A 20,708-nucleotide genomic window follows, 5' to 3' on the forward strand; every position below is an offset into this window, starting at 1 on the left:
AGGCAGCTGGTTGTCTATGATAGCAGGTTGCGAAACACTTTTGGCTCGGCTGTCCGCGATGAATAAATCTAGTCTATGGCTTTCAGTCCTTGTAACATTATCTATGATTATAAATCCGTGTTTATAATTCTTGTCTATGGCTGGGTACTTTGTCTATGATCATAGATCAGTGTGGACCGGGCAGCCGGCGCCGAAGCAAACTTCTCCGTAGTCGAGACACGGTCTGTCGGCCACCTTTAGAGGTTCAGCCTTCGCGCAGAATTGGATCACACTGAAAGAAAAAAGCAGGGGATATAAAATAAGAAATGACTTTTTTATTGCAAAATCGCTCTTATAACAATTACGAAACACCTATGTAAGATCTCACAGTGTATAGGTAACTTTATGTGCTGTCGTTTGTATAACATAAATCATAATAGATTTTCTTTCTACCTACACGTCATAATCATTAGTTTTTACATCTAGCAGCACTGAACCATGAAAATGTTTTTTAATGAACCGTAAGTTTTTACGTCTAGCAACACTGACCCGTAATCGCCTTTCTGCATCCACTGCTCGTCGATCTTGTTGAGCTGCTCCCACCTGCCTTTGGGCAGGCCACAGATGAGGTCCGCTTTCACTGTGCGCACAGCTATGATTGGCGCTGGGATGAAGCCTGCAAGAAATATTTGTTGTATTCATTTAGGTTAGAACGTTTTAAAAAAATAATTTATTTTTTTATTAAAAAATACATACAGCATATTATAACATATAATAACATAACATAAAATAAACTTTTATTTATCAGATTAGATCAAAAATTAAAAAAAAAACATCATAAATACCAAAGATATTGAAACGTCAAGTGGCAAAAATCGGAACTAATATTGTTAGTAGCGCCCTCCCGTATATGTGACACTTCAGTGTTGTCCAACGTGGCAAAAATCGGAACTGATAACCCAGTATGATAGTAGAGCCATCCTGTCAATGTCATATCTGGGACACTGAAGTGTTGCACAGCTAAATGTAAAACTTTTCCAATGGATTTTGAACTTCATTCAATAGAGTATACGATCCAAAATTAATAAGAAAATTACCTTGCAACGAAGGTTCGAATCCCAGCACTGGGTTGCAGTTCCTCTCGCCCAGTAACTTCCGGTAGTTGAGGTCGCCTTTGAACAAAATGGCCGCCGCATACTGCAGCTTCCGGTACAAGTTGTAGTCGTACTTTTTCATGTCTTTGTACGTGTGAGGAGATGTCCAGAAGTCGTCACTCTAGAGAGAAATAATGTAGTATTTTAAAAAATGAAGATAGTATATTCCTATTTAATTAGGGCTATCGTTTTTGTACTTGACAGTTGGCACGTACTGGCGAGGGCCAATATCTTACTCTACAGTGGCGCTATCTTGGTGAGTGCAAATGCGATAGCCCTCATACATCATCATCAACATCAGATTCAGGTCATTTGGCTTTCACTCATCACATAGGCCAGACGGATTGAGGAGGCCTGATGTTCGCGGTGTCGGCCGTTTGGTGTAGTGGTTCGAAACGGACTACTATTCTGGAGGTAGCGGGTTCGATTCCCGCACAGTACAAACATTTGTGTGCATGAACATATTTGTTTGTACTGGACTGGGTGTTTTCTATGTATAATAAGTATGTATGTATTTACAGAAAAAAAAAAGTATTTAAGTATGTTTATATCCGTTGTCTGTACCCATAGCAAGCTTTGCTTAGTTTGGGACTAGAAGCGCAGTGTAAAATGTCCAAGGATATTTATTTATTTGTCTCTCCCTTAGGGTACGACCTCCATGGGAAAAGAAGGAGTGGAGAAAGTTCTTAAGGATATAAAAAAAAATCACAGAAAATTAAATCATTTCAGGAAACTTAACGGCTATTTTGAACTTCGTACGTCTGATGAATGTAAATTTAGCAGACATAAATGAAAAACATATCTAAAACGGTTTTCACGCGTACGAGGACGCAAGCATAGGTAATAAATAATTAAATATTAAATGAAAAAAATAACTATTAACGGTATTGTATCTTTCTTTTTGGTTAATTTTTTTTTTAGTAGGAAAAGGCTAAGTCATTGTATCAAACAGCCAAGTATTAAATTTGTAACTATTAAATTAATATCTAATGACTGTTGATCGTTTCATCCACGAAGACGCGCCCCACCAATTTTTGGTCTCGGTCGCGCGGGGTGCGGAGATTTGATCCGAGCAATCCGTAAGGCATTATCGTAGTGTGCGTGTGCACTCATGGATGATTTAGCGTGTACCGATAACATTCAAACATTAGCGGAAGAATGGTGGGGCGCGTCTTCGTGGATGAAGCGATCTGTAGAAGCAATAAGTCACTCACCAAGACGACAAAAGTCCCGTCGTCGACGTACGCCGCCCACTGGTCAGCTATGGTGTGAAGGCTGTCGGCCGCTATGACCCGCGGAGGCTCCGGCGGCGGGGCTTCGCCCTCTGCCGTTGGTTCTGCGTACAAATGAAATGATCAAATCCGTACTAAAGACCGGTCTCTGAGCACGTAGAATTTTGTCCAAATACCCATCCTTATCGCTTGCACGTAATTATGTTGCTGTCGCGCTCGCACACTCACTGCGGGCGCCCGTCGCTCAGTCGCGACAGCAATACAGGGTGTTAGGTAAATGGGTATATGAGCCGACACTAGCCCATGTTAACATGGGCATATAAATGGTATGGTGAAGTCAGAAATTTGATATCATCATTTTAATTTTTTAAATTTTCATAAAAAATAAATTTTATAAAATCCGATTTGTATGAAAAATAAAATAATTAAAATGAAGATATCAATTTTCTGACTTCGCCATACCATTTATATGACCATGTTAACATGGGCTAGTGTCGGCTCATATACCCATTTACCTAACACCCTGTATAATTACGCGCGAGCGATAAGGATGGGTAGCTTGGGGTCATTGGACAAAATTCTACGTGCTCGCAGACCGGAGTGTAGTACTGTTACCTTTTCATAACGCACAGCTAAAATACTGAAGCGATTTATACAAAATTTGTTATGAGATACTTTGAAAGCCAGATAATAAAAGCAAAGGATAGATTCAACTCCGGTTTACCGAATAATCTAATTGATAAAGTGAACATCAAGTGGACAAAAACTAGTTTAAAATAAAACCAGCGTCAGCATGACTTACTTATGAAAGATTAACTTTTAAAATTAAGGTTAAGTTGTCTTTCGGGACATTACTACAACTTTCTTTGAATTTCTGAAAAATAATTAAAAAAAATATCAAATAATGAGGGTTTTCGCGATTGAAAAATCCGCCAGATGGCAATACGTAGATGCGAGGTCCAAATGCTGCATGATTGGCTATTTTTGACATGACATTGACAGATATGTCAAAATCCACCAATCATGCAGCAGTCAGACCCCACATCCACGTCCCGCCATCTGGCGGATTTTTCAATCGCGAAAACCCTCATTGTGTAGGAATTATAAATAACTAACCTGCTTTTGTTTCCTGTTGCACTTCTCTTTTATAACTAGCCGATCTACATTTCTCTATGGTGTTCCTGTAATAAAAAAACATTTGAATATCGGGAACAGAAACTTTTATCATGAATGATGTTAAAACCATAACAAATACAAACACTTACTTGAAATCTCTTGGAGTGACGTCAGAGACGAACCAAGGTATTTTTTTGACGTGGAATCGGACCTGAAAAAAGAAATATCAAAAATATATGAAAATTATCAGTTTTACTAAACCTTACCAGTAGTTTTCTACTTCTATTTGTATGTAATCTTTATAAACAACTAGCTGACCCGGCGAACTTTGTTCCGCCTTAATGGCAATAAATAAGCAGACTTTTTTTTTTAATTTCGAACGGGATAAAAAGTATCATATGTCCTTCTCCTGGCTCTAAACTACCTCCCTGACAATTTTCAGCTAAATCGGTTCAGCCGTTCTTGAGTTATAAGTGGTGTAACTAACACGACTTTCTTTTATAACAGTGTGAGTCACGTTAAAGTGTACATATGAAAATAGATGAAACTGGACCTATTTTTATCGACAAAAAAGAGGTCAAAAATTTTTTGAGACTTTTTTTTAATTTTTTATAGAATTTTTTTTCTTCGAATTACTTATTGTAAAGAAAACGTAATAACTTTTAAACTAAGCGGTATATCCTGATAAAATAAAAACAGTAATAATGCTAAATAACAGGCAATACTAAAAAAATACATAAAATACACAAAAAAGGCCAACAAATAATAAAAAATTATACTTTTTGAAAAAAAAATTGCTTTTAAATTCGTGGTTTTTTGGTTATTTGATAAATTTCTCCAAAAAATGCTCCTATAACCGGTGGTCTTTATTACTTTATATTATTCTCTATCGTATTACCTTCGTAAAACCAAAAATCGCATGTCTCTATCCCTATCACAACGTTTGCAATGATCGTTTGAACTAAACCTCTCCGGGCGCGTCATTCAACGCTTCGTTAACAACGAAACTGAAAATGGCTCTAGATTTGTAATTTTGATAAAGACAAGTTAGATTTCAAATAAAAACAAAAGATTTCGAAGAAAAATAAGCATTTTAGTTAAAAATTAAAATTGTCTCTACCTGTACCGGAGAATAATGTTGTGGCAGGCCTTTGTTCAAACGATCATAGCAAATGTTGTGATAGGGATAGAGACATACAATTTTTGGTTTTACAAAGATAATACGATAGAGAATAATACAAAGCAATAAAAACCACCTGTTATAGGGACATTTTTTGGAAAAATTTATCAAATAACCAAAAAAACACGAATTTAAAAGCAGATTTTTTTCAAAAAGTATCATTTTTTATTATTTGTTGGCATTTTTTGTGTATTTTATGTATTTTTTTAGTATCGCCTATTATTTTGCATTATTACTGTTTTTATTTTATCAGGATATACCGCTTAGTTTAGAAGTTATTACATTTTCTTTACAATAAGTAATTGGAAGAAAAAAAAATCTATAAAAAATTTAAAAAAAATCTCAAAAATTTTTTGACCTCTTTTTTGTCGATAAAAATAGTTCTAGTTTCATCTATTTTCATATGTACACTTTAATGTGACTCACACTGTATAGAAGATTTAATATTGTATGGTAAAAAAAAATCATACGACTTTCAGGAACTTGAAAAAAAAAATGTAAAGGACATTACCTTCTGAACTATTTTCTGCGACACCAAAAAGTGCGCCAGGCATAGATCTGCAAATAACTCGTACCCAGCGTTGTCACAGACGATATCTGAAAGAAAAATAACGGGTGATATTGCAAGGTGTTGCCATATAAGAAAAATGTAACAATATGTCTTTATTAATTATTTACTTTAAAAAGTAATGTGAGGGTGCCTATACTTTACGTTGTAAAGGGTAAGGCTTATTTTCGCATGCCTATGATTATGGGCTATTAAATGGGCATGCATGGTCGCCATTCGAGAACTGTTCTAGTTATCGAATGGCGACCATGGGCCGGAAGACGTAGTGTGGACTACGTGGACCGATGATCTACTGAAAGTCAGTGCAGGACTGGGCATTATGGAAAATCCTTGAACCTTTGTCCATCAGTAGACGTGCGTGAAATGAGGAGATCCGTAGGAGAACTCCCACTAGATGGACCGACGATCTGGTGAAGGTGGCGGGAAGAACCTAGACGCCCCAAATCCTTGGGTAACTTGGTGGCCTTTGTCCAGCAGTGGGCACTAGGCTGAAATGACGTCACAGTATCAGTCAAGCTCACCGAACATAACCGACTGCGGTATGCCCATCTTGGCAAGACAAGGCACCTTCGAGGCTTCCAAGGAAAATCAAAGTAACCGACATAGCCCGCCAAACTTCAGTAGAAATGGACAGACCTTCCACTAGGTGGACCGACGACCGATCAGCGCAGGAGCAGGCACTTTTAGGCCTTTGTCCAGCAGTGGCCGTGCGTGAGATGAGAAGATACCATAGATACAATAGGAGAACCCGCTTCCCATTCGGTGGACCGACGATCTGGTGAAGGTGACGACCTGGATGCATGCTCTAGGTCTTCGGGCTGGCTTTTGTCTAGCTTTGGGAACTATGCTGAAATGACGTCACAGTATCAGTCAAGCTCACCGAACATAGCAGACTGCGACACGACCAGCTTGGCAGGACAAGGCACCTTCCAGGCTTCCAAGGAAAATCAAAGTAACCGACATAGCCTGCCAAACTTCAGTAGAAATGGACAGACCTTCCACTAGGTGGACCGACGACCGGTCAGCGACCAGGCACTTTTATCCCTTTGTCCAGCAGTGGCCGTGCGTGAGATGAGAAGATACCGTGCCATAGATACAATAGGAGAACCCGCTTCCCATTCGGTGGACCGACGATCCGGTGAAGGTGACGACCTGGATGCATGCTCTAAGTCTTCGGACTGGCCTTTCGCGGTACACACTCACTGCGGGCGCCCGTCATACAGTCGCGACAGCAATATAATTACGCGCGAGCGATAAGGATGGGTAGCCTGGGGTCATTGGACGAAATTTTATCTGCTCGGCGACCGGACTTTGGCAGCTCAGGGCTGGTTGTAGAAGTCTTTGGGGGAAACCTATGTCCAGCAGTAGACGTCATAGTGTTGTGTGTCAGTCAAGCTCACCGAACATAACCGACTGCGGTATGACCATCTTGGCAGGACAAGGCACCTTCGAGGCTTCCAAGGAAAATCAAAGTACCACATAGCCCGCAGAATCGCTGTAGTAGCAATGGACACTTCCTCCTAGCCTTCCACTACTTGGACCGATGATTTACTAAAAGTCGGCGCAAGAATGGGCATTGTGGGAATCCTTAAGCCTTTGTCCATCCGTGGACGTGAGTGAAATGAGGAAATCCATAGGGGAACTCCCACTCGGTGGACTGATGATCTGTTGAAGGCGGGATGCACCAGGATGCTTTAGATCCTTGGAAGTAGCCTTTGTCTAGCTGTCGAAATAATTATTGATTTTTGATTTTGATTTATAAAACTCAAGTGGTAGTGGGCGGGGCACCATAGCATAGTTCATGGCCGCTAAGACATCCAAAGGTGGTGTCCTTTATCCAGCTGTGGGCATTAGGCTGAAATGACGTCACAGTGCCGTCAGTCTAACGCCCGTATTCACAAACGATGCTTGCTTAAGTGAAGCAGCAAATTGAACGCACAAAGTTGAATAGAGCTCTGTGATTGGTTCATATGTCACCCTGTGCGTCCACACGCACTGTGAGACCTCATAGTAATATTTGTGAATGCGGGCGTAAGATTGATTTCACATTAGAGCGTGAGAAGCGCGACAGCAGCGTTTTTATCATGTGAAGGCAGGCATATTATCCGCTATCATTTGCCGCTTAGTGATGCCAGCACAAATACCCAACCACACTACCCGCGAATAAAAATATAATAATCACTTGAGTACAGAAAAATAGTATGAAATTATCGGCAGCGCGTCTGTTGCGCGCCTAAAAGTCGCCTAAAAGTGAAAGCGCTCTTACTCACCAAACATAACCGACTGCGGTATGACCATCTTGGCGGGGCAGGGTATCTTCGGGGCTTCGTCTTCGCCCTCGGGCCCCGGCGGCGGCGCCACGGCCGCTTTGGACGGGGACGCTTCAGCTGGCTTGGGCTGAAGAATGGATAGGAAAATTATAAGTAAGTACACTCGACATCAAATAAATCGCACCTCCCGCGACAAGCATTTTCAAACGTATGTTTCCCCACTTCCCACCAATATTGGCACCATTTGAAAGCCTAGTTCTAACCTTCATTTCATTAAAGGAAAAGTTTTTACCCCAAAAATGTGTCTTTAGAAGGATCCAGAGACACTTCTTCAAAAAATAGGTAGTTACGCTAGAGCCAACTTTTATGGCTATAAAACTGTTAAGTTGGGATTAATCGCTATTCATCTGTTAAAGAGGACACGTGAGATCATTATTTGGTTTTATAACCATAAAAATTGGTCTAATTGATCCCATAGGTGGACCCAAAGGGAGGTATTTTTTCAAGTCACATTTATGGTATATGTTAATCATTTATTAAGAAATTAAATGTGTTTTTCTTTAAGGGTATTTATTGGGCTTTCAAATAACACCAATATTGTTGGGGCACCATGATTGTGTCAGAAGAAAATCGTTAAAGTTCGCGTCGCGGAAGGTGCGGTTTATTTGATGTTGAGTATATATTGTATTATACTTAGGCTAGGCATGCCCGGCTGACTTTTCGTTACCGCGACAGTACATTATAGATGACCCACGCTGAACTGTCCCACCAAACTCAATGACAGGGGGGCGCTACCATCGTTCAACTATATGGTTTCCAACATGGCAAAAATCGGAACCAGCGATCCGGTATTGACGGTGGCGCCCCACTGTCAATGTCATGCATAGGACAGTTCAGTATTTTGGAACTATATCTGTCTCTTTGACACACAGCAGTCACGTTGACAAAAGTAGATTTTTAAGTAAAACATCCCCCCTAGACTAAACGCACTTTTTGATCGAATCGAAAATCGAATCCGTCAAAACTCCATACAAAAAAGGGGCTTTACGACCACTTTTCGACTGGTTTGCAATTATAATTTACACTTTGTCTAGACCCACAGGTCTATTTTATAAATATTTTTAAATGGCTAAAAGACAGTATTCAAAATTCACATAAAACACACTAGATGTCGCATGTGTCACTTCTCTACTTTAGGGTTTACCGTCAAAAATAAACTTCAATTGCTTGTAAGATTGTAAGTACAGTAAAGTTTATACATTTTGAAAAATATCGTGTGTCGAACTGCCAATTTATTAGTCGGTAGTTCGAATCCCGATACTACTTGGAAACAAACACAGAAATACAGTTATATTTCTCAATTTATTTCAATACTCCAAAATATTTTTAGTATTTGAATTATGAACTCTAACTTTCCGCTAGCTACTTCTTTTATACTATGATTTTTTTAACAATACTATTCACTAATTACTATACTTGTCTATGACTATACTACTTAGTATGAAAACTTGTATACATACTGCATTTATCAATACTGTCAAAATTTCTACTTCTTTTGGCTAAATAATTCTACTTTATTGCAAAAACATTAACCTCTTCTTTGCACAGCGGCATGCCGTACAAAGTGGCCAGCCTGTGACAACTGCATTGGAATTTGAATGTTGTGTTCTGCAATAATTTTAAATTATATGATTGTTGAATTTATAAAATACTTTGCCAAATGCATTTTTCCCTTTTACGGGGAAAAGATGGGATTGTAACCCCCTACATTTTAATTGTTGCATTACATTTTAATTGTTGCATCTTAATGAGGGCTATCGTTTTAGCGCTCACCAGTTGGCGCCACTGTAGAGTGAGGTCCTGTCACTTGCTTGTAGCGAAGACAGTGGCACCAACTTGTGAGCGCTAAAGTGGTAGGAGGAATATCGCATTTGCACTCATCAAGATGGCGCCACTGTAGAGTAAGGTCCTGTCAATCGCCCAGGGGTGCCAACTGTTAAGTATAAAAACGATAGGCCTCATTGTTGCATGTTGAAGATGCGGCCTGATCATAACTTTCTATCAGATGAGATGCAGACCAAGAGCTATCCAGTTGTGGTTAAAAAAAAAGGTCCAGTCTCAGTAATTTCTGCAAAATATTATTAAAGCAAGTTATTTTGAAATTGATTATATGTTCTCTTACCCCTTCAATTGCTTTTGCGATAGCCTCTGCCTTTGCTATCACTTGGTCGACTGCTTTGCCAGAATCATCCACCAATATCTGAAATTATTCAAGAATAACGTTTAAAATACAAAAAATACGTCTTCAATATTTTAGAATAGAACAGAACAGCTTAAAATTGTGGTAAATGTGGTAATGATAACTGGTACATAATATTTTAATTATCTGCCTGACGGACTAAATAAAATGTCTGTCATTACTAAGGCACAATCCTAATGTAATAAATAAGTTCATAAGTAGTGGATTTGGTACAGTCAGCGTCAAATAGTTCGTGACACCCAAAGTAGCCAAAAAGTTCGCAACACGTCTTTGTTACTTGGAATAAGGTTGCGTTGTCAACTTTTTGGCCACTTTGGGGGTCACGAACTATTTGACGCTGACTGTGCAAGAGTCAGAAATATTTTTAACGGAATAAAACCTTGATAGATAACATATGAATAGGATATTTCGAAGGACTGTCAATCAATAAAAGACAAAAAATAAAATAAATCATGTGTAGCTGGCAGTTTTGCCAGCACAATCCTTTTTGATATCTATTTTATGTTTTTTTTTAACTTTTTTATTGAGTGTTTTTTTTTTACTTTTGAAGTACTGTCTTGTGCCATTATACTCTGTTTTTGGCTTTGAGTTTCTTTATAAATAGCGTCTGCATAATTTACCACCAGTAGGCCTAAGATGCGCGCCGCGATAAGCGGTTATCACGCCATTATATCGATTTTGCCCATACATTTTGACGTCGATAAAAGTTATCACGGCGCGCATCTTAGGCATACAGGACTTATAAAAAACTTCTCTCACCTTATCCTTATAGTCTATGATCATCTGGAACGGATCCATCACAGCGGTATCGACCACAGACGTTTTAGACTTGTCAGGGCTACCGGCTTCGGTCTTGGCCTCGCCTTTCAGGTTGACTTGCTCGCCCATAGACAACGAGAGGTCGCACTTGTTCGCCCATAGACAAATCTGGAGACAAAACAAATTTTGAGAATTTTTCAAAAACAAGGATATCAGTGTTTTGAAGAAAGAGAAGAAGTACATCTGTAGCCTTATTCACGTAACAAAACTTCAACGACAACAAATCGCCGAGTTGCGATTCTATCGTGTAATCGTTCTATAGAAATGGCACTTCTGAATACGGATTTAGAACTGTTTTTCAATGGGACGACTTCTGAACGTCAGCGAGATCTTGACTGTCAAAATACGTGAATTAGGCCACTGGCCTTGTGGTGTGATGTAAAAACAACAGCACATCAAACTAAACACAGTGGCGTCTTATCTCTTTGTAACACAGCTATTTTGCAACAAAATGTGTAGTTTGGTATGCTGTTACCAACCAGTCAATATGGAAATCATTGGGGGAGCACTAGAATTACTTATCTGTGGGGAGACCTATGTTCAGCAGTGGACGTCCTGTGACTGAGATGATGATGATGATTACGTTTTTTTTTTTTTTAATTTATTTAACAACTTAAAGACAGTTACATTGAGACAATTACATTTAGATAGCTTTAAAAACGTGCTGTCGTTTGTACTCACAGATCACAAAAACTAAAGGGAGATGTGAAAAGGGGGCGGGGCCGGTGTCGCATCAATATGCCCAAAAACAGAACACATTGCTTGTGACAGCAATGATGTGTGTGTCAGTGTCATAATGTAAACCGTTTACATTGCTCGTGTAGTACTAAAGATTATTCGAACGTTGAGTACTGATACCGCAGTGGATAATGGGCACATATTGATTACTTTGTGTGTGTGAATTTCTAATGCGACACTGAGTTTCGAACTCAGCGCATTAGTTGGCATCTCTCTATATCTATAACTTTATCCATTACTATAGCGGCTGCCCGCGACTTCGTACGCGTGGACCCCGTTTTACCCCCTTAGGGGTGGAGTATCGTAAAATCCTTTCTTAGCGGATGCCTACGTCATAACATCTACCTGCATGCCAAATTACAGCCCGAATCGTCCAGTGGTTTGGGCTGTGCGTTGATAGATCACTATGTCAGTCAGTCAGTCTCCTATACAGCATACCTTGAGCAGCGTGATGAAGTCAGCCTTCCTCTTATCCTTGTCGCTCTCAGGCAGCATGGTGACCAGTTTCTCAGCCACTATGCACATGGGTTCCCGCACTTTGCACACCTTGTTTCATCATCATCATCTCAGCCATAGGACGTCCACTGCTGAACATAGGCCTCCCCCAATGCTTTCCATGTTGCCCGGTTGGTAGCGGCCTGCGTCCAGCGCTTCCCTGGCTACCTTTATGATGTCGTCGGTCCACCTTGTGGGTGGACGTCCCTCACTGCGTTTTCCGGTACGCGGCCTCCACGCACCTTGTTTACTTATTTTGCACGGACTCATAGGGCCCAACAAAAATGCAAGAACATACATAAAATATTAGGGCATGTTCCCACGGTGACATCCCATTTTTTGCAGGTACTGTTTTTTTCGGGAACCCATTTAATAGCATACGTGTTTTTATGTTAGCATTCACACGAACATCCCGTTTACAGAGTCCGAGTTTGAATTTTTTTTTTATTATCCACCGCGACGAGGAAACTTGGCCTGTGTCTCACCTGATGGTAAGTGATCAGGCTGAAGGTGGAAGGTGGGCCTTTTATATCCGGATGTCAGGCACACTTGTATGTTCATACGACAGACAGTTTTGCGTGATCCTTCTTTACTGGAACCCTGAAACTGGATTGCCGTGGGGACGGACTCTAAAGGACGAAGCGCACTTATCAACCTGGAAAGGGATCGTATCCGTATCAACTCGAGGCGGTCAATATTCTTTATAATATGAAACTCCGCACATTTATCCCCACCGTAACCGTAACGGCGAAAGGAGATTGACCCGTTTCCGGGTTGATAAGTGTGCTATGACCTTTATAGTTTGTGTCTCCTATACAGCATACCTTGAGCAGCGTGATGAAGTCAGCCTTCCTTTTGTCCTTGTCGCTCTCAGGCAGCATGGTGACCAGTTTCTCGGCCACTATGCACATGGGTTCCATTCCTCCAGCGAAAGCCTTTTCCTTCTGCTCGTCGAAGGGATCGAAGTTCTGGAGACCCTTCCTGTAAGAAGAAATACAGGGTGGAATTTTTAACAGATTTTATTTATTTATTTACACTTTTGCACATACAACTGTACAGTGGCGGACTTATGGCCAGGTGGCATTATCTGCCAGTCAACCACAGGTTTAAGTTTTTACACACAGTCACAGTCACAGGATTTTAGTTGGTTCGAATCCCGGGTGTGGCAATTATATATTTGGAAATCTTTGAATGCAGTTCTATTTTTTTTTTAAATAAAGGAATGTTTTCTTTGAGTAAAGTTTTCTATCTACAGTATTAAGAGTACTTTTCCTCCAGGTGGCATTTCAAAATTCCAGCCTGTATAAATAAGTATCATCATCATCATCATTTCAGCCATAGGACGTCCACCGCTGAGCATAGGCCTCCCCCAATGACTTCCACATCGCACGGTTGGTAGCGGCCTGCATCCAGCGCCTTCCTGCTACCTTTATGAGGTCGTCGAAAGTATGATGGTAAAAGAATTCAGGAAAAACTTTCTCCTAGGGGAAGATTTCGCCCATGAATTGTGGGTCATTCCATGACAAATGTTACCGAGGGTGAAAAACTAAATATGTTCTTTTCGCATTAAATCTGATGAATTTTGAAAGTATACATTCCAAATTATAATGTGCAACAAAAAAAACCTGAAAGAAACAAGTGATTTTTAAGTTATTAGTCTTCAAAGTCTATACTTAAGTCAACTGTCTGAATGATCATTTTCTCTCTAATTATTAGTAATACGATTAAAAAAAAACTATCAATCTGTGAAACGTTTTGCCACTATATGATTCGAGGGTATTTATCATAGTATTGGTAGATAACGTCATAGTCCCAAAAAAATTGATAATCATCAAGTTTTAAGTGAGTTTTCTTGTTACTTCGGCGATGTAACACCCGAAACAGAAAAACAGGTATTTGTTTTATTATTGTACCTTACACATGGATAAGGTAAACAATATTTGGTAAAAGTAAGGTCATGGTAGTAATGATTTCAAATACTAACTAATATCTGAGCATGATACTAATTTAGTATGTTTCTTTCATGATTAAAAACTGTAACACCCGAAACGTTTCGGGTAGTACATTTTTATTTATGTGTCGATATTGTGTGTATATTGCTTGGAGAAGTGAAAAAGTATTACTGTGAGGGTCCTTTGACCTCCCACTAGCGCTGGAATCGGAAAAGGAGTCATATTTCTCAATTTAAGACTTTTTTGAAATGTCGACATAACACTAAAATTAAAGTATTGCTAAAAAGTGTCGATGTTTGGCATTTCCAATAAATATCGTAATTAGAAATTAAAGTAATGCTATTTTAAGCCAAAAACAATGGAAAAAGCTATATTCTGAGGAAAAATTAAACTTGAACTTTGTATATTTTTTAAAAAAAGCTGCTTCGTAATTTCAAACCAGAATTCGCTCTAATTGTGTTTATTTGTTGTACTTTTTATTTTGTAGTACCTAGATACTAATCAAACACCGATTTTATCGATAAAACGCGTTGAATTTTCGTACTCGTAACACCCGAAACAAAACCATTGTAACACCCGAAACAAAGAAAAAATTTATAAAAAAATAGTAAAACGTTTTATTTAACAGTGATTGTATGTTACATGGTTTGTAAATTTCATACTTTAGAAGTCCTGTAAGTTTTAGGTATGATTCCTTAAGAAAATTCGCTAAATCTCGAGTAAATGCAGCAACAGTCAGAACATAGAGGCAAAATCTCGTAACGCCCGAAACGCACACTTTTCGACTCATATTTTCGTTATCCTACATTCTAAGCTGTACAAACTTTATTATTTAAATAAAACAACTAAAAACGGACAGATTAAGGCACTAACATTATTAAAATACTATTTCAAAATACATGAAATTGTTGAATATGTGTGTACGAACGTAACACCCGAAACGATGGAATGAACCTTGTGTCACTCTCATAAAGGTGCCAGGAAGGCGCTGGATGCAGGCTGCCAATCTGGAAATCATTGGGGAGGCCTATGTTCAGCAGTGGACGTCCTGTGGCTGAAATGATGATGTGACTCCTCCTATATAAATTCTTCTGATTAATTACGTAATTTCGTTGCAGGTCAATTGACAGTTTAACTTTCCCCTGGACAAACTTGACCTTCACTGGTTGGGTTATTGGCGGTCAAGCTGTAGATCCTGGCTACACAGGAGTTGCAGCGGTGGCGAGAGCGAGAGTGAATAGGCACTTACAGAGCAGATAGGTACCATTCTAGATTGCATACTTAGCACGGTGCGATTGCGGTCAAATACCTGCCTTGTTATGATTTAAATCACGAATTATACTTATAGCATCATTTTTTTAAATAAAAATCACTTATTTAAATCAATGACCGAAAATGGAATTAATGAAAGGCTGGGAGTTTATATTAATCAACTATAATGTTCGAAAACAATGTTAATATTATGTGTTAATTTTAATGTATTAAATTGTAGTTTTGTATGGAAAATCTGAAATATTTATTTTTTCCAAACATATTTGCGATTTCTTAGACATAATTTATTTCTTTTTGGCGGTGTTGCCAGCTCTATACATCAATTCTACGTAAATAAAAATGTTTTCCGTAAGAAAAATTAAAGAAATGATCGCAAAACCTAAAAAAAATCAAAAAAAATTTGATTAAAATAAAAAAGTCATGATTTTTTTCCACCTTGCTTGTTATGCATAAAAAATGTACTTACTGTAGCTCACATCCTTCCCTTAGCCTCCGGTACACATAGCATTCAGTGAACACCCAAGTATTAGTGAAGTAGTACGAATTATCAGCGTTTAGTATCCATTCGTTCCAGCGCTTAGCTTCAGGCGTGTCAACTGTGAGGAGGTCATACTTCTTGTTGGTCATTAGGTCGTTTTTCAGCTTGGTTACGTACTGGATAAAGTTTCGGACGTCTTCGTCTGACTGAAATTGGCAGTATCATGTCATAATAATATACGCACAATAATCTATACTAATATTATTAAGCTGAAGAGTTTGTTTGTTTACTTGAACGCGCTAATCTCAGGAACTATACCGGTCCGATTTTAAAAATTCTTTCTGTGTTAGATAGCCCATTTATAGCGCGCCTATGCTAGTATAATATGAAACAGATTCTTCTACATCTGTCTGTCAGTTCACGACGGTTCACGATACGATGAACTCAAAAACCACAGAAAGGATTTCGTATTCACAAACATTACTATGAGGTCTCACAGTGCTTTTTTTTTGCAATTTGATTCAAGAGGTTGATGGTATTATTACGATTTTTGAAAGAGGGAAGCGCGCGATATATTTTTCTTGCGCTGATTTATGCGGGCGAAACCGCGGGCCAAAGCTAGAATAGCTAGAATCAAATAAAAATGTCTAATTTTACAGAATACTACATTAACAATACTAAATTATTTGTGTGGACTACGCGTCATTCACCGCGTTTTCAGTATTTACAAAAAAAAATCTTCTATTTACCTAAAGACTTCAAAATTATTTACGCAATTTAATGAAATAAAACATCTTTTACTTACGGCACTATTCGCAGAGCGGATTTTCTGTCCTTCCCTCGAGCAATAATCTATGACTTTCGTCAAGATAATCGGCAATCTTTCCTTCAGAGAATAATACGCGAAACTCCTGTAAAAAAAAAACAAGAAAAATTAAGTAATTTGAAAAAAAAACGAAGAAATGATTTAGAAAAACAAAAAATAAAATAAAAAAGATGGCCGCCCGAACAGGGACTTGAACCCTGGACCCTTGGATTAAAAGTCCAATGCTCTACCGACTGAGCTATCCGGGCTTCGAAAGGTCGGCCGAAATTATCGTACATTTACTTTAGCAGTCATTTTTCGGTGACGTAATCACGGCGACTGCTAAACTCACGCCCGATTTTGGTTAGCCCAAAATGAACTTTAACAACATAGTAATAAGAAATTTTAATCAAATTGGATGAAATTGAAAAAGAATAGGCTGTATTACTTAGGAGATAAAGTTGGTTTTTGTTAGATCTATTTTTTTTGGTTTGTTGTAAATTAAAATAATTCAATCATTATGAAAAAAATAATGTAGAAGGAATGTCATAAATAATATTAAAAAAGAAATCTTACAACTGAAAAAAAAATGAGTTATTAAATTATTGTTTTTAAAGCAGAACAAAGTTATTTTATTTCACTGCAATCACAGTTGAGTGAGATGCAGTCGAGTTTTGTACTTTTTGTGATTTATAATTTTTCACTTGTTCGTCATTTTGTGCTTAAGTTGTCTTATTTATCTTTTCATAAGGTTTTCACCAATACGTATATTCATGAATCATGAGGAAGCTAGTTTAACCCTTCAAATCAAGACAATAGAAATCAATTGTTATGTGGACATAATATACATCCGATTGGGGTTTGATGGGTTAATACAAAGTTGCATATGGATATCTTCCTGCCTCCTGGCCAAAATATTTGTATTCCTGGTGGTGATTCACCACCAAGTGGTGATTCAGGTTCTGGGTTTATAAACAGGTGTTATTTTTATACAACAAGTAAATTTATCCCTAAATATGTTTACTTCTGGTAGCTATAAAAGGCATTAAGTACCTATAATAGTTAGTTTAAATAAGCATGCAGAGGCCAGAAGTTACATAACTTATAAAGGTTTATAACATTAATGTCTGCGACCCTATAACTTTTACAGAATATTTGGGTGCCTTTTTAGTAATTTTCTAAGGAATTAACAGTGTATAGACTAAAAGATAAAACACTAAAACTACCCTCTGTGGTCAGAGGAATTAAATTAAAAACATTATTTATTAAAATCTTATTGGAATCTAGCAAGATTCTTGTAGCAGTAGGTAACCTAAGTTTTTAAATTAAATAAATATGATACGTACTTTTTAAAGGTGCCTTGTAACTGCAAATTTATGGGAGTAGCCGTGTCCAGCAGTGGGCATGCCTTCTCCAACTTCACAAAAGGCCCCCCATAAATAAAATCCGGTGTCGTAGAGTCGTCTTCGAAACTTTTCACCTCTGTTTCACTACCGCCCTTGACTGATATCTTACTCATTTTTTGTTTGAATTATTTATTTATTTACAGTATGTACATAGAAATTTTGCCGGAATTCAAAACATTTTTGGTGTTTTTTTAGTTTTTTTGAATTGACATGACATTAAATTGACATTGAAGCATTTATTGACATTTCGATACATTTACGAAGCAAGTTCCATTTTTGTAGCTTGATTGCTAGATTAGTGTTTTATTTGAGAAATATGAGATTCGAGTTTCATTCGACACTTTCAATCAGTGTTTTATTGTTTTTAAACGTGAAAAATATGTTGTAGAAAAACTAGTATCAAAAAAATAACAAAAATGAAATTAGTTTTATTTTAACTACCCCTGTAAATCTATTGTACCGGGAAAATTCAAAATTTCAAATCGTTCATGGAATTTCATGGTTTACTTGAAATAAATTAAAATTAAAACAAAGGAATACCTGCCGAACTAACCACGCAATAATTAATGTTAACAAAAGTTAGGTTAATAAAGGTACTCACATGCCATATATCCCACACATTATTACATTTCTTGGTGTCACTATTCGCATTACAGGCAGATTTTCGGTATCCACAGGCCAATCGTAGGCCGCCATTTTGACTTTTCAAGCCTCTGTGCCTCCTGCTGTACTGACTGTCCAAAATATTTATTCCAGCACTGAACAAAGAACGGCGTAGTTAGACGAATGATTTTCACAAACTGAATCTGCGTCTGTTGCGATGACCATGAGTTAGGTCTAATTATAGAAAAAGACACGACCCAATTTCTGTTAGCTTCCGAAATAGTAAATTGTATATAACACCTTTCTGATTAATAACACACATGTCAATTAACAATGAGCAGTGCTATTAGTCAGGTGTCTAGCTAGACTAATCAAAGCCTGTGACTCTGCCTGCTGCATGCGAAGATTATTCCAATCATTGATGTGGGCCATAATAATACATAAATCTTTCCATGCAGGCAATGCATGGCACTGCTGTACGAGTAGGTAAAGAGAAATTCTCTTTCTGAATTAGGCCTGGTTTCCACCAAAGCTGAGCTGATGAATAACGAAGGAGATAATAAGAGAGAGAAATCTTCACACAACTCTTCGCTCAGCTACGGCTCGGAAATCTTCAATTTCGAGATAGAATGTGGAAATAACGAAAACTGATTGGTTATTCAAAATGCACTACTCTCGTCTCCACTTTAGTGGAAGCCTATTTCGACTAGTAGAAAACGACAGGAACATAACGTAAAAATCGTATCGTCCACGAAGACGCGCCCTACTATTTTCCTCTATGTTTGAGTGTTATCGGTACACGCTAAATAAATCCATGAGTGCACACGCACACGACAATGACGCTCGGATTGCTCGGATCAAACTCCCCAAACCCGAACGCGCTTCCCTCTCGACCATAAATTGGTGGAGCGCGTCTTTGTGGATAGAACGATCTATACAGACGATAGCACTAAAGCTAGCTAGCTAAACTCTGTGGCTTAAATCGTTGTATTGAGCTAGTTCTGATAACACTGGTCAACAAAATTTCGTAACAAGAAAGGTGCTTGCTAATTTTAAATTACCTACCTACCCTCAATTTATTCCCATATTTATTTTGATTCCATCAGGTCTAGTTTTCGTGTTACAGCTACTACCCACAAAATTAAAAATTAACCGATTTTGTTTCACTTTCGCATTCAAAGAATTTGTTTATTTGAAGAGCGTAGTGTTTTGTTCTGTTTTTAGAGTAAAGTGATTCTTAAATAATGTCAAGAAAGTGCAAAAATGATCCTGACAAGTTTTTTTACATTTGTGGTGACATTACTTTCAAAACTCAGTGAAAGAATTTGACACCGTCAGTAACTAAGTTATATCAGTTATATGAACAGCATTTTGGCTTTTCCATCGGACAACAAGACATAGTGAGGGTTCCACACATCTGTTGTGTTACATGTGTGGGTCTTTTCACTGGATGGACGAAAAGATCTTGATCTATAGTAGGGAATTTAGTGCAATGATTTGTATGGAGACCCCTCCACTTTGGTATAGAAGGCTCATTTTTGCAACAGTGGTTCTTTGGGTGCTCCTGAGTGGATTTCCGTCGGTAGACATCGGGAGCCCCCCCTATGGTAGCAGGGGGAGGGGGGGCAAGTTTCCTTCCGCCGCGCTTCACTTTAAGGCCCATATCTTCAAAACTATGGGTATTAGGGCAAGTGTGGTATCATTTTCGGATAATTAAAGGATGGCGAATTCATTTCTAGAACAAACTTTTTGACTTTTCATACAAAAAATTAGAAATATTGAGTAAAATTCACAAAAACCAAAAAGTATTTTTTTAAATAAACGTCGTTTACTTTTAAACCACTGGAGATAATCTAATAAAAAAAATATGACCTGAAAGCTACATTTATCAGGATTATAAAAATATAACATTGTATGGTACTTTTTTCGCAAAAAGTAGGTGAAAAAAATTTTTTCTTCAGGACACAGCGGGCGAATTTTATTGCGCATCGGAAAAAAATATTTATTTTATCCATGAATTCATACTATTTGGTTCATAAGCAAGCAAGGATTATTATTTTAGAATTTATTTAGAGTTGCTGGCACATCAATCTACCATAATTTGTATTTTTTCGTCAATTGATTTTGAACTCTATGTGTGAGACATAAGGTTGAAAATAGTTTAAATACATTTTAATATTGAAAATATCATAAGAAGAAAGCACTAAATAAAGAACTTCAATTTGTCTAAACGTCTTAATGATTATTATTATTTTAATTAACACTTATTTCAACATACTATTGTACCAGTGATTTAACGGAAAGGTAAGTGTGAGGAAAATGAGGTTTCACAATCATAGTGCGGGAGATATTTTTAGCACAAAGGTTACGGCTGTGACCTT

At 38.0% G+C, this 20,708-nt stretch overlaps 1 protein-coding gene and 1 non-coding gene across 4 annotated transcripts; both read right to left on the bottom strand.

The window, feature by feature from the left end:
- Positions 1-159: 159 nt before the first annotated feature.
- LOC135084641 (damage-control phosphatase ARMT1-like) lies at positions 160-18,504 on the bottom strand. Of its 3 annotated transcripts, none has more exons than XM_063979411.1 (15): positions 18,326-18,504; positions 16,319-16,424; positions 15,502-15,719; positions 12,636-12,792; positions 10,519-10,686; positions 9,682-9,759; positions 9,093-9,167; positions 7,500-7,626; positions 5,173-5,258; positions 3,631-3,692; positions 3,482-3,546; positions 2,348-2,469; positions 1,077-1,254; positions 529-655; positions 160-271 (listed from the first exon to the last, which is right to left on the bottom strand). In XM_063979411.1, exons 1-15 carry the CDS (start codon positions 18,418-18,420, stop codon positions 160-162), a joined length of 1,776 nt encoding a protein of 591 aa, XP_063835481.1. In that variant the 5' UTR covers positions 18,421-18,504. The 3 variants fall into 3 exon arrangements, with proteins under 3 accessions (XP_063835481.1, XP_063835479.1, XP_063835480.1); XM_063979409.1 differs by lacking the exon at positions 18,326-18,504 and adding an exon at positions 17,665-17,955; XM_063979410.1 differs by lacking the exons at positions 9,093-9,167; positions 18,326-18,504 and adding an exon at positions 17,665-17,955.
- On the bottom strand, positions 16,515-16,587 carry Trnak-uuu (transfer RNA lysine (anticodon UUU)). Its single transcript has one exon. It is a non-coding gene; the product is annotated as a tRNA-Lys (tRNA).
- Positions 18,505-20,708: the final 2,204 nt, after the last annotated feature.

This window comes from Ostrinia nubilalis, chromosome 26 (assembly GCF_963855985.1).
Source record: "Ostrinia nubilalis chromosome 26, ilOstNubi1.1, whole genome shotgun sequence".
Classification (NCBI taxonomy): Eukaryota; Metazoa; Arthropoda; class Insecta; order Lepidoptera; family Crambidae; genus Ostrinia; species Ostrinia nubilalis.

Excerpts from the sequence above, each read along its gene's own strand:
- LOC135084641 (XM_063979409.1), bottom strand. The coding sequence starts at position 17,837 with ATGAGTAAGATATCAGTCAAGGGCGGTAGTGAAACAGAGGTGAAAAGT. Across the intron at positions 9,168-9,681 it reads TCGCAAAAGCAATTGAAGGG|AACACAACATTCAAATTCCA; the intron begins GTAAGAGAACAT and ends AAATTATTGCAG. Across the intron at positions 3,693-5,172 it reads CGCAGAAAATAGTTCAGAAG|GTCCGATTCCACGTCAAAAA; the intron begins GTAATGTCCTTT and ends TTCTTTTTTCAG.